Source organism: Rhipicephalus microplus, chromosome 7, assembly GCF_043290135.1.
Source record: "Rhipicephalus microplus isolate Deutch F79 chromosome 7, USDA_Rmic, whole genome shotgun sequence".
Lineage (NCBI taxonomy): Eukaryota > Metazoa > Arthropoda > Arachnida > Ixodida > Ixodidae > Rhipicephalus > Rhipicephalus microplus.
In genome coordinates, this window is record NC_134706.1 from 11,983,341 (window position 1) to 11,998,090 (window position 14,750).

A 14,750-nucleotide genomic window follows, 5' to 3' on the forward strand; every position below is an offset into this window, starting at 1 on the left:
GTTAAATTGCTGCAACGACAGAGTGGTCGTGGTTTGGTTGGGACAAAGTGCCCGTGCTGTGTGCCTCCTCTTTGCTTCGTGTCTGTGTAACTCCCGCGCTCCCAGTTCGATGAACAATCATAAGGATAAGAGTCTGCTAAGAGTGTTTGTGTGTGTGTGTGTGTGTGTGTGTGTGTGTGTGTGTGTGTGTGTGTGTGTGTGTGTGTGTGTGTGTGTGTGTGTGTGTGTGTGTGTGTGTGTGTGTGTGTGTGTGTGTGTGTGTGTGTGTGTGTTTACGTCTACATTCGCAGCTACGAAACGGGAGTGGAGTCATGCCTATGCGTCAATTTTATTCATTTCTGCGCTCGCGTTCAGAATTAGGGAAACGAATGCACCCGGTTTATACGCGTAAGCGTACATGTACTCCAATACGCTGCCAGCCACCTGCGTTCCACGAATCGGCTTCTATCCTTGACACAAGCTGGCCTCCGCACAGGTCTGCAACTCGCATAATCAGGGTCGGGAAAGCTGGCATCGCGACTCTATAGTGGAAGACGCACTCTTCGACCTTCGTAACGATTGAGCTACGCGCCTTCTTTTTCTCTCAATTACATTCGGGGCAAAAAAAGACAGAGAGCTCCTATTGTTTTCAAACTTAAACCGGTTTCGTGGCGTGGTACCCCCAAATTTAGTGCATGTGTCCGCACTCGTACGACCACCCAGGGAGAAACAGCTATAAACAACTCGGCGCTTCTCAGCTCACAGAGGCGTTGAGAGTCGATGAACGCTTCTATAGCAGACGTTTTCTGAGAACGTTCACAAAATAAACGCGATATTGGTTCACAACCATTAGATATGTGGTGTAAAATTTTCTTATGTTGTTACAAACGTACGTCTGCTTCAAAGCGACATTTCATTTCTCATTTCAGACGCTGGATTCGTTGTCAGCACGCTTGCGAAATCAGCGCCGCTTCATTGACATTTTTTTTTTTTTTTTGGCAGAACGCGAGCTTTCGAGTTACATTATTTGCCCCGAGCAATTTCAATTTAGAATGATCTTTGCGGCACGACAGTTATTTTGACCAAAGGTAATACGTTCCGCAAACAAGTGCTTTCTCAATACACTTAGCATAATTCATTAGAATTTCTACAATAGATCTATATTTAATAAATGACAGCGTCTTCACTTAAATTGCAGTTTTATAATTATTGTTATTAATGACATTGCTGTTACCTCGCATCTAATTTCAATCGCTGAACTGCTAATGTTTTCATCATTTCTGCCCTTCTTCATTGTATGGCCCGCTTGAACTATTGTCATATGCTCTAAGCAGAAGCTGAAAGGTATACCAAGTAAATAAATAACAGTATACTGTAATAATTAGGACATAATTGGAAAATGCACAAACAGAACAGAGAAACAAATAACTTGCAGTCAGTTGAAAGTTTTGAATGCTGCAGACCTCGCATGTGACTGGTGATGAGTGAAAATTGTGTTTGGGGTATGGTGCAGTGAGATAGGGGCACCGACACAATATTGCATGTGGAATATCACAGAGGCAGCCGGGTTATGCAGGCTTACGTCGTGCTACGCGCGACCTTTTAAGAACCTGTCTGTGCATAAATAAAAAACAAACAAACAAAAAGACGTTAGTTACGATTGGCAAAGAGGAAACCGGGCGGGGTGATTGCCTGCGAATTATGCAAGACTATATCCGCCGGCTACCTACAAAATGTTAATCCTAATCCTGTAAAGCGAAACTAAAACATCTCAACAACACGTCCCACGTTGTATACCAACTGAGCTATATACCGCGCCATCCGACCCTCGTAGACTTAACTATTTCTGTGCTTGAGAGAATCGGAGTGTTAACTAGCACCACTCGTAGTCATGGCGGCGAGTTTAGATTAATAGTAAAAACCCTTACTCATTGACTTGCAGTTTGATGACCTGGGCTAAGGCCTTCCACGAAGGGACGTCCGAGCCTTACCTCATCGCTTGTTAAACTCTTTCCTTCGTTTCAAATTTCTTTACGCCAGCTGTCACACAATACCGATGCTTTTCGACAGTGCGGTATACCTGCGGCAGGCCTCGTCTGGACAATATCGGACGGCTTCGCATACTCTGCACGAGTGATAGTCAGACCTGAGTCTCGCGGGAAGTCCCTGGCGTGACTCACGATCAACGACGACGGCACTTTGATGCGCATGGAATCGTGCGCGCGTATCCGTACATCACAGCGGGACGAATTAAAAAAAACATACCAAGCGTGTGCGAACGCATCGTCGCCATTTTGACAGCCCGGTAAAGGCTCTGCAATCATTTGCATGTCTCCTTGCACGCGCCCGGCCGCCGTGTACTCGTGCAGTCGCGATGACGAAGAGCCACTTCGGCGGGGTACCCTTCTCGCTCAGAACGTCATTCATATGGCGCTGTCAGTATTGAATCACATGTTTAACTGTATACCCTGACATTCTCTTTATTTTATTCTATCTATCTATCTATCTATCTATCTATCTATCTATCTATCTATCTATCTATCTATCTATCTATCTATCTATCTATATTTCTAGATGTCTTATCTTCTCCCTCTCTCCTCTCCCTCTCTCCTCTCTCTCTCTATTGTAGCTCTATTTTGCAATGCTTGCCCCGTCACGGTGGTCTATTGGCTAAGCTACTCGACTGCTGACCCGCAGGTTGCGGGATCGAATCGCTGCTGCGGCGGCTGCATTTCCAAGATGGAGGCGGAAATGTTGTCGGCCCGTGTGCTCAGATTTGGGTGCACGTTAAAGAACCCTCAGGTGGTCGACATTTCCGGAGCCCTCCACTACGGCGTCTCTCATAATCGTACGGTGGTTTTGGGACGTTAAACCCTACATATAAATATCATTATTTTGCAGTGCTTTATCTGTCTTATAGCCGAAGTATTGCCCACCATTCCTGCAGACTTGTCGACGCTTATGTGCTCGCAAGATTGAGCGCGCGGGAGGTATATGCTATATACTTCCACCGCTGTCTGATGCTAGTTTTCTCGATTCCTTGTGATGGCAACAAGTGGGCTAAGGTGGCTCGGCAATCGCACCCTCGAAGAGGACAATACCGCTCGTCGAAACAATCGCTGCCGCAACACTCCGTGTTCAAGAAATTTTCATTTCTTCAGCCCTCCTCCTTCTCCTGAACTTCTGCCCAGTTTCGATTCCACCCTGTGGCATCTATATACACCGCTCGCCGTCTATTATACCCCTGCTCACACTCGTCCACAAGGGAGTCGGGGTAACTGGTTTCGCTTCGTTTTTGATGGCTTCCGACTGCCCTAGCGCGGAGATAACAACGCGAAGCCGAAAAACGCGAAATCTCGGTAGGCTCTGCGCCTGGTACCGTGGGCGTACCGTCAGGGAGGGCTGTGCGAAAGGGGCACTTGCCCCCCTGGCACAGGCCTCACTAAGCACTTGCCCTCACTCAACCTACACAAGTGATTTTCCCCTCCCCAACCTCGATGCAACGCTGGTTTTGCACCCTCCAAGGAAACCCTTTACGAGCAATGGAAACGAGCTTCGCGACATCGCTCTCCGCGATGCATGCGTAATGGTAGAGCGTAGGTGAAGTTGAGAGGAAAAGGTCGCGCCGGGCGTATACGACCAAACAGTCGGCGGGCGCCGGCGCCATCCTCGTCGAGCCACTTTCCGAACCCCCTCCCAAAAAAACGACGACGCCACACGAGCGTCGACGCACGCAACGCGCCGAAAACGTCTGAAATGCCCCTCGCGCGCGTCATTGCCTGTTCGCCTACACGTCCTCGAACAGGAAGCCGGCTGCAGGAAGCGATCCAGTTCAGGCGGTGCCGCGTTAACTTGATCACGCTGACTATTTATTAAGCGAAGCATCCGCCGTGGTGGTCCAGTGTTTATGGTGCGACTGTTGGTTAACAAGGTGTGCGTTTGAACTATTTGGTACTTCATCATAACCAACTTTTTGCGCATTTTTTTTTGAACAACAGTCGTGAAACAGGCACCCGTACGTGTTTCGTCTGTGCCAAAAAAAATTGCGCAAGAAGTAGGTTATTGACCGTTGGCTCGAAAGTATATGGTCGATTACCGGCCGTTGGGGTCGAATCGCGATGCAGGCGGAACGCTTAAGGTCCGTGTGCTCACATTTGGACGCTGTTGGAAAGATACCAGATAATCGAAATTTTCGAGGCCCTCCACTACGAAGTCACTCGTCATCATAACATGTTTTTATGCCTCAGAACCTCCGCAGGTGTTACCTATTAACAGAAATTTACTATAACGAAACAGCCTTCATCTTGAGTTACGAAGTTCTGGCGTTTCTCTCTGGCTCGTGGAGGAATTTTATTTAATATATAGTATATTGGCTAACTACAGCGGCGTTCTCTTTCTTTAACTATAATAAGATGTAATTCTTGGGTGCCAAAATCACGACTTTACGGGGCACGCTGATAATATAGAAAATGACAGAAATTGTGACTACCCGGTGTTCTTCAACGTTCGCGGACGTCACAAAGTATACACGGGTCTCAAAAATTTCGCCTCCATCGACTGCCGCTCCTGGGATCAAACCCGCGTATTTCGGGACGGCAGCTTAGAAGAACCGTGGCGGATAGCGGCGTCCTCGTCCTATTCTCCTTGCCTTTATTTTTCTGCTGGTCGAATAGCCATCAGTACATTGTCGGTTCCGCGTTCTGTCCCATTCTAATCATTTTCCCAACGTTCGACCCTTAACTAACACTTCGATAAGATTACTTGTTACCCGATTAAGGTGGTGTCGACACGTAGTGTTTACTTTCCGTTTTCTGCAGATTAATTTTAAGACCCACCTTTCTGCTCTCCTTGTCTAACTCCGTAATCATGAGTTTCGATTCGTCCCCTGAGTTACTCAGCAATGCAATGTCATCGGCGAAGCGCAGGTCACTAAGGTACTCTCCATTAACTCTTATCCCTATAACTGTTCCCATTCTCCAGTGTTCCAGTGTTTAAGCCGTGCAGGAAGATTCGTTTGTTGCCAACTCGCTCCTGCTGATTGTGTGCTCGCATTGAAAGCTCTCAGATTCCTCCTTGCCCGTCTTTCTTTACAAGCAACAGAGTACTCGTCGTTCCACGCTTGGCTGGTGCCGCGACGGCAAGCGGGTGGCATCAAAACGAATGCGTCCCTGTCACGCAAACCCCGTTCCCTCCTCCTTTCATATACGAGTGAGGAGGGTGAGCTCGTAGCGAGAAAGCGCGTCCTCTGGTGCGTAAACACCGCGCATCTGAGTAGGCTCCCATAGTTCTGTGCATCCGCTCCAGACCAGTCTGCCAAAACATGGCAGGGCTTTGAGGGATCGCGTTAGCTATAAGGCGACGACGGCTACTAGTAGCGACAAGGGTTAGAAGGGTTGTAGGGTTGGGATCCCACCGAGGAAAACGGCGATTTATTGTGTAGAATAAGTCATCTCTTTTAAAGTGATAATTACTACCTGACAGTAAAAAAATGATAAGTAATGTTCCTTATGCTTTTCATGGGCTTGCTGTTTCTTGTATTCACATGATCTTGTCAAACAAAGAAACAACAAAGAAACAAGCTCCTCGGCAATATATATTAGCAGATGGTTTTGAAGAACATTGTTACTATTTCATCGTGCACACAACTGGCGTATTCCTGCATTCATCGTCATGATCGTAATCATTGTTCACTGATTTTTGTCAACGAAACGTTGCACCCAACTAATCTGGGGTTCACTCAATTCGCGAATGTTACACAGTGCTCATGTATGGGGAGGAACCAAGCGCGCGCTGACGTGTGTGTGTGCCGAAAGGGTGGTGCTGTGGCGGCGGAGACGGCAGGTGTGTGCCCAGCGGACCGTTGGTTATGCACCCCCCGAACTGGCACACTGAGTCATACACGACGGGATGTGCACACTGGACCACAGCGGCGCAGCAACGACAGTTACGAAGTCTGTTGAATACTCTTTCATGAATACCGGACTCTGTTCGAGACTTTGTAAGGGGAACAGTATGTTACTCTGCGCAAATAAGGGGCTCATCCAGCCACACTGGAGAAGACGGGCGGGTTAATGACTTTTTACTATAGCACAAAAACCCCGTAACACCACAAGTACTGTTAATGTGTGCTCACAGTGGCCCCACTAATTTGTCTCATTTGGTGATAGGAGGTGGACGTCGGGCACTGAAGAGAAAGAGAGGGGGGGGGGGTGCTGACACAGGCTTTGGAAGGGGGGTGATCGCCCCCCCCCTCTGGATCCGCCACTGGCGCCAATGTTACACATTGCACGGGGTCATGCACACCGTGACATGTGCGCTCGAGGGGGGGGGGGGGGGAGGCAGTGTCGGAGACGGCAGGTGTGTGGCTGGCGGACCGTGTAAACGTCACTCACCCCTGAACTCTCTGACTGAGTCAGTCGACGGTGTGGAGGCCCTCCTGTCCCGCAGGATGCGCACGGAACCGTTGTTCGGGTCGATGGACAGCTGTAGGCACCTGCGCCAGAGACGAGTGGACTGCTTTCATTCGATGGCACAGCAACACTCTAATACGCACCCTCATCAGTAAAAAAAAAATCCCACAGGTCCTTGTCTTAATGTAAACGTGAAAGCATAATCACAGTAAGCTAGAGAGAGGGTCGTGAGCTGGAAATGGTGCAATACTGGGAAACCAGCGCGAACGCTATACAGGGGACACAAGACGAGATGGACGCCCGACGAGCGCTCGTACTGTGTCCTTTTCGTTCTGTGTCTCCGTCGTGTTCGCGCTGGTTCTGCCGGCATTAAATGCTTCAAGAAGCGCGCGAAAAGCGGCCGTTGGTGGCGTCAACACGATCGGTACAAGAACGTATCCCCCGCAGTGGTGGTCTTGTGGTTATGGGACTTGTCCGTTAGCTCAAAGGTCTCGGGATCGAATCCGGGCCACGGCGACCGCTTTTCGACGGAGGCATGCTGGTATTGGACCGTTAGGTGGTCGAAGTTCCCGCTTCTTTTCACTGTGTGAATCTCTCACAATCATATCGCGGTTCTGGAATGCGAGACTTCAACTTTATCATTCGTTTCATTGGAAAAAGAAATGTATCTCGCGATCACAATAACGCCATGACAATGTCACATATCACCAAAAATTTTCGACGTGGCCACAACGCTCGCAGGATGTCAAATAACATGACGTCGCGTCGTGGGGTTATCACGTGTATCGCAGCTCGGTCCAGGGTGGGCCGAGAAGAACGAGTAGCTTTGCCTTTCGCATTAAGAACACTGAGACTTCTTGGATAGTTATACTGAATGAAGGCAAATGGGGATGTTCAAGTGGTGCGCAGTGTATTTTATCTGACACGTGCTTATTTATGCATTTGTACAGCCACGACCGACATGAGAGAGAACACTGCTATGACGTCTTGAAGGCCATAGCGGCTAAACGCAGTTGGGGAACGCAAGGATGTTAATGTTGAGTTTTTGAATAGCGTACGCTAAGTTAGAAGGCGTTGTGGGCGTAGCGTTTGCGTATGGGTGCCACATCATTTTTCGAATATCGTTTGGCCCAGCAACACGCTGACGCCCGTTCGCAGCACGCTCACTCAACGCAAAGTGGCTTTGCGGGCCTTGTGTGCCGCACGCTATTTCAGATCTTTTGTGGGCGGACCGCAAAATCTAACGACGGTTATAGTTAGTACGCACGAGCAGTGGTAGCGACTGCGACGAAAAGCGTACGCTATTCAAAAACTCTCTATTAGCGCTAAATGTTCAAGTGGGAAAGTGTTTTTTTCCTAAATTCAGTATACGACACATTCACGTTGGTAAATTAAAAGTATTAGTTGATTAAACACACACTCGGTGTTCCCTCTCACATTCTTCCCGACTGTGGCACATCCAATAGCAAACGCCGTCATGTACTCGCGTAACTAAATGTGTACCTCTGACTTGGATTACAGCGGTAACATGTCACACGGCGCCCCGCCGCGGTGGTCTAGTGGCTAAGGTACTCGTCTGCTGACCCGCAGGTCGCGGGATCGAATCCCGGCTGCGGCGGCTGCATTTCCGATGGAGGCGGAAATGTCGCAGGCCCGTGTGCTCAGATTTGGGTGCACGTTAAAAGAACCCCCAGGTGGTCGAAATTTCCGGAGCCCTCCGCTACGGCGTCTCTCATAATCATATGGTGGTTTTGGGACGTTAAACGCCACAAATCAATCAATATGTCACACGGTGTGTCGTCTGATCACGTCATCTTATTTACGTCGCCTGTGTATACGCTTCTTGGGGCCTCACTACAGACGAGAACAGCTAATCCGGAGCTGCGTCATCATCGTGACAGCGTAACAAAATCTACTAATATATACGAGAAATGCGCAAGCGTTCGTTTTCGCCAAGCCGTGTACAATCATCCACGCAGAATAAGCGTCGCTATGCGTTTGCAACTCGCAGCGCACAGAAAATTCTTTCGGGCACGTACTCGACGTCAGCGATTTCTTCTATTACCACGCAGCGAAACACGCTAACCTTACTGTTTGCGAAGTGACTTTATACGGGCAGCGCGCGCGTTGGGGGGAAAACCGCGGAGCTATTTTAGTCACGCGCGTTACTAAAGTCTGCGTAAGCCTTGTACTTCAAGTTAAAAGAAAAGAAATGACAAAATGGGTTTATTGGCAGTCTGTTTCTAGAGCTGATAAAAGTACGCAACACACCTGCGGTCGACTAACGGGAAAATTTTCGGCCCGATCGCTTACGCCAGTTAGAAGTGTGCCTGGTTTGCGGTAGGCTCAGTTAGCACCAGTAGTGTAGCCATGGGGGGTAACACTCCGCCCACCTAACCCCCCCCCCCCCTTGAAATCTTTTTTCATCGTGCATACACTAGGACTGCACTAGTGTATGCACTAGGACTACGACCTTCTCCACATCCTTCTTTCCGCGTGCTGTGAAGGACTGGAACGACCTCCCAAACCACGTCGTCACAATCACCTGCCCATCAACTTTCGCTAAAAATGTAACAACTCATCTCTGTCAGTGAAACTTTATGGCAATGTATATACCCACACCTATGTAGCAATATTTTATACTTCGAATGTAGCAAAAGTTTTATATCCTGTATACCAACCCCTTATGTAGCAAATGTTTTTTTATATCCTGTACATCCACCCCTTATGTAATACCCCCTTGTGGGGTCTTTAAGGAAATAAAATATGAAATATGAATACAGAGTACGAAATGACAATGGGCCTGCCATCTTCCACATTAGATAAAAAACGTCCTCCCCCCCATCCCGAATGCAACACTTATTATTGACACTCATTAAACATGACCAGCAGGACTGTTAAAAAGTTTATATTTACAAAGAAAAGGAACTGCCGGACCAAGTTAGCAAGTTATCAACAAAAAATATTTTTTTTTTTGCCAGAAGACAGTTTTTTATACGCGAAACATCGCCTTCTCCTGCTACTACCAGCAAATGGTGAACTGTATCAAAGCTGGTCAACATTGTAGATTCACGCCACAATCAAGCCAACACACCATTTAACAGTGAGCCAACAGTTGAGACCGACCTCAAACACGACGCTAAATCACGTACGGACTCCAAGGAGCGCACGAGGATTTGCCAGTGTGCAAATTATAATTGTTCTTTAGATGCATTGTTACAACGAGCTCCCTTCAAAACACTTTTATGTGAACAGCAAAGAGAATTAGCTAATTATACCGGACACCTTCACAACCCAACCCTATCTATCTATCATTCTATCTATCTATCTATCTATCTATCTATCTATCTATCTATCTATCTATCTGTCTATCTATCTATCATCTATCTATCTATCATCTATCTATCTATCTATCTACCTATCTATCTATCTATCTATCTATCTATCTATCTTTCTATCTATCTATCTATCTATCTATCTGTATTTGTTCTATTTAAAACTTGTTTGTGCAGTCTATCGACCTTAGATGTGTGAATGCATGTGTCAATAACTTCACGTCTACAACAGTTTGTAACAGTCTTGAGTGTACAAATGTGACATGATTCGACGACCTTAGTGCTGCATTTCTCTTCACCAAAGAGTTCCTGAACATAATTTCGGTGATGGCCCTTTCATACTCAGCGTGCAGGTAACAACCTTATGAATTTCTACACACTCTGCGTGCTTTGAAAGCTATATTTAGGCAATGACGTCGCAATGACGTCGCATTGCAGTGTACTTTCCGACAGGGACAGTACTAGGACGAATATGAAATGACGTCAAGGAAAGGGGTTTTCCTTTGAAAGCGATATTGAGGTCTTAACGACGGGATACCTTATCTTGCAGCGGTCTTTTTTTAAACAGAGACAAAACTAGGATGAATTTCGATTTACGTAAGCGAAAAGGTTTTCCTTCGATGGAGTTCGTGTGTTAGCCGCGCACAACCTGCATTTGCCATTCTCGGCAACGGAGCACGAATCACACTGCTAAATCTTTATTTTTTAAACTAGTTATCGGTTGATTATTAAGAAAGTTAGTTAGCCCTTGCACGATTCTGGAAATGGGTGTGAGCGTTGCTTTGCACGGGCGTTCCTGACTTCTTTCTTTCTTTCCATCGTATTACCCAATGCTCTCTCCCACAGAAGTGTGGCAGCTTGGGCCAGTTTGTATGGCATGACGATAGTTACAGCGCGAGAACAAAACGACGACGCAGAGACAAGAAGTACACGGAGGAAACGAGCTCTCGTGTCCTTCTTGTCTCTGTGTCGTCGTTTTGTTCTCGCGCTATAACTATCGTCAGGCTCTCTCCCAGTTGCTTGTTTCTTTTTTTTTTTCCTCCGAGCAGGGAATCGGACCTTCTTCCACGAGTTTACCAGTGTAACACTTCAATCGCTGCAAGTAACTACGATGATCATGCCTTCACATCCGTGATAATAATTATTATTGGGTTTTGACGTCCCAAAACCACGGTGTGATCACGAGAGGCGCCGTAGCGGAGGGCTCCAGAAATTTCGACTACCGGGGGTTCTTGAAAGTGCACCTAAATCTAAGTACACAGGCCTCAAGCTTACTCACCTCCATCGAACATGCGACCGGGATTTGATCCCACGACCTTCGAGTCAGCAGCCAAAGTGCCATAACCACTAGCCTATCGCGGTGGATCGCGGTCACATCCAGACACCAATTGAAGCCTTCATTGAAACGATCACATCACATTATACCATATAATAAAGTGTTCAGCCTGTTGTATATATTGTAACCCACCCCTCATGTAATACCCCCTGGTGGGGTCTTTAAGGCATAAAAGTGAAAGTGAAAATGCGGCAATGACTAGTGACGTCAATAATAAGGTCAGATTTTCATTTATCACCGGCAAGCCCACGATTGAGAGGGCATCAGTTATTGGAAAACGGCGTATAGGAATACGCATGTGACCGGCGAGCCACCAAGGGTCGCATTTCTGTACCGTTGCGTTTTGTTCAACATGCGCCGGTGTCTTTTTTTTTTTTTTTAGGGGCAAAGCTTCTTAAGACGTACGCAAGTCCAGCGTTGTAGTAGCCACCATACAGTTAATATACAGACTGTATATTAACTCAATGGTAGCCACCATCGTCATGACGATGGCGATTGCACTGACGACGACAAGATAACAGGAGTTCTCCACACCACCTATTCTCTCTCTCTCTCTTTTTTCATCACGGCGCAGCACATGCAAAGTGCCAACAATACGTCATGACGATGAGGTTGACGACGATGAAGATGATGGCGATGATGATCAAGGGCAGCGACTGACTAGTGCGGCATATGGCGTCTCGATATGCTGTACGATGCATTGCTTATGACTGGAAACAACAGTCACCAGGAGAACGTGACTGCACAGAGCTTGAACTGGTATAGCGCATTACGGGGAAGAAGAAACGGCCGAGAAGACCGACACAAGAGGACAGAGCGCTCTGTCCAGACATAGCGCTCTGTCCTCTTGTGTCGGTCTGCTCGGTCGTTTCTTCTTCCCTGTTATGCGCTATACCAGTTCAAGTACGACGAACCAACTCGCCCAATCTTCAACACTCGTGCACAGACCTCGCCTTTGCAGCCTCAGACCAGATCCGATACCACAAAGTAGTAACAATGAAAGCACAACGAAATTCACAATACAACATACCATTTTTCACCTGAAAACATTGTGCATAACTGCACACCGCTTTGTCACTCATTTACATACGTGAGTGGTCAATGTCACCCGTAATTTACGGTAACAGCGTAAATTACGCGTGACATTCGCCCACTCATCATGATTCACGTCGAGGTATGCCGTGTTTTTTTGTTTGTTTTGTTTTTGGAACGATGCTACCAACAACGAACTTATATATCAGGAATCAATGACAATGGTATACAAGTCGGACGATGATGATATGTAGGGTCTATCATCCCAAAACCACCATATGATTATGAGAGACGCCGTAGTAGAAGGCTCCGGAAATTTCGACCACCTGGGGTTCATTAACGTCCACCCAAGTCTGAGCACACGGGCCTACAGCATTTTCGCCTCCATCGAAAATGCAGCCACCACAGCCGGGATTCGATCCCGCCACCTGCAGGTCAGCAGCCGAATACCTTAGCCACCAGACCACCGCGGTGGGGCAAGGCATACAATTCTGTAACAAGCAATGTTCCCCTTCGTTGCTTGTCATTTATGCCGGCATAACGACTTTCTAGAGCCGTCATGAAATGACGGCTCTAGAAAGTCGACTTTCTAGGCCCGTCATGAAATGGAATGAATTGGCCCGTCATTGTGAATTAGAATAACCAACCGATCAGGCATCAGACAGTGTTATGTACGTTATAGTTGCGTGGGTTGATACGATTCCAGAAGCTTGGAACATGTTTTTGTTTGACCATATTTCGTTCAATAAAGTTCAACTCCTTTCAAATTTCAGAACTTTGTAGCTCATAAACAGGGACGTAGAAAGATATTCACCTCCGGAGGTGGGGGGGAAGGGGAGGGGGTCTGACTACACTGTGTATAAGTTCGTGTGGTGTCTTGCATGTGGGTATGTATGTACACCTGCAATACGAAAAATACCTGAGTGTGCATGTACATTTGCAAAAGTGAGAAAGATCGGAGGGAGGGTGGCGGGCAGGAGTATTGGCCCGAACCCATCTCCCATATTCACGGTGTAAAAGCGAGACAGCACTAAAGAAATATCCTAATAACCCAGCTGACGATCAGGGACACTAATTAATTAGCCTCGCGCACGACGTGAGAACGTTCACGTTTGACGGAGACTGTCTTGTCACCGAACGCGCTGACGCCGGTTTCTTTCGGTGCGTCTTTCCATCTTTCTACGGGAACTGCCTACGTCAGGGGGCGAAGAGGGCGCGCTTAGATGACGTCACATGCGGGATGGAGGGGAAAACCCGCTCGCTTTCGGCGGAGCTGTGATGCCGCCGACGTTTTCTTGCGCAGAGGTGCGTTGCTTCCGCTATGCAAATTTTCACGACTGGATGGAAAGAAATCCCGCACTCAATGCGCGATTCTTGGCGTCGTCGCCGATCTAGGCGCGCGCCGCAGAGTAAAGGTATACGCGCAACGTACGAGTCGGGAATTAAACGCATTCGGCCGTGTCTCAGACGAGATGGTTGTGCGTTTGTGAGTCGTCGTCGTGGTCGTAATCATGCGTGCGCGCGCGCGCGTGTGTGTGTGTGTGTGTGTGTGTGTGTGTGGTTGTGTGTGTGTGTGGCTGTGTGTGTGTGTGCGTGCGTGTGGCTGTGTGTGTGGCTGTGTGTGTGCGTGCGTGTGGCTGTGTGTGTGTGTGTGGCTGTGTGTGTGTGCGTGTGTGTGTGTGTGTTTGTGTGCGTGTGCGTGTGTGTGTTTGTGTGTGTATGTGTTTGTGTGTGTGTGTTTGTGTGTGTGCGTGTGTGTGTATGTGTTTGTGTGTGTGTTTCTGTATGTGTGTGTGTTTGTGTGTGTATGTGTTTGTGTGTGTTTGTGTGTATGTGCTTGTGTGTGTATGTGTGTGTTTGTGTGTGTATGTGTTTGTGTGTGTTTGTGTGTATGTGCTTGTGTGTGTATGTGTGTGTTTGTGTATGTGTGTGTTTGTGTGTATGTGTTTGTGTGTTTATGTGTTTGTGTGTGTATGTGTGTGTGTGGCTGTGGCTGTGTGTGTGGCTGTGGCTGTGTGTGTGGCTGTGGCTGTGTGTGTGTGTGTGTATGTGTGGCTGTGTGTGTGGGTGTGGCTGTGTGTGGTTGTGTGTGTGTGTGTGTGGCTGTGTGTGTGTGTGTGTGTGTGTGTGCGTGTGGCTGTGTGTGTGTGTGTGTGGCTGTGTGTGTGGCTGTGTGTGTGTGTGTGTGGCTGTGTGTGTGGCTGTGTGTGTGGCTGTGGCTGTGTGTGTGTGGCTGTGGCTGTGTGTGGCTGTGTGTGTGTGCGTGCGTGCGTGTGTGTGTGTGCGTGCGTGTGTGTGTGTGTGTGTGTGTGTGGCTGTGTGTGTGTGTGTGTGTGGCTGTGTGTGTGTGTGTGTGTGTCACCACTGACTACAAACTTGCTTTCTCTAAGTTGTTTAGCTTCCAATGGAAATAAAGAAGAAAATTATTAGTGCCTGACAAGAGTATCTCCCCCCCCCCCGCCGTTCCCGTTACTTAACACGAAATGTATATCTCATGTTAACGCAGAAGCATGAGTCTGAAACATTTGCACGTACAATACGTACGAGCATGGCCGTAAGCCTGTCTCTGCGGTCTTGTCTAATGGTTACGACGGCCGGCTACTGGACTCGGAAGCCATGGACTCGGCTCCCGCAGCTACGATCGCCGAAACACTGGAG

The 14,750-nt window shown here is 47.8% G+C and overlaps 1 protein-coding gene across 1 annotated transcript in view; it reads right to left on the reverse strand.

The window, feature by feature from the left end:
* The window catches only part of LOC142767280 (mannan-binding lectin serine protease 1-like), a 70,717-nt gene that overhangs the window by 45,830 nt on the left and 10,137 nt on the right, over positions 1–14,750 (reverse strand). Inside the window, exon 2 of the mRNA XM_075868664.1 lies at positions 6,372–6,472. Coding sequence (XP_075724779.1) covers positions 6,372–6,472 — 101 coding nt within the window. The remainder of the gene's footprint in view (positions 1–6,371; positions 6,473–14,750) is intronic.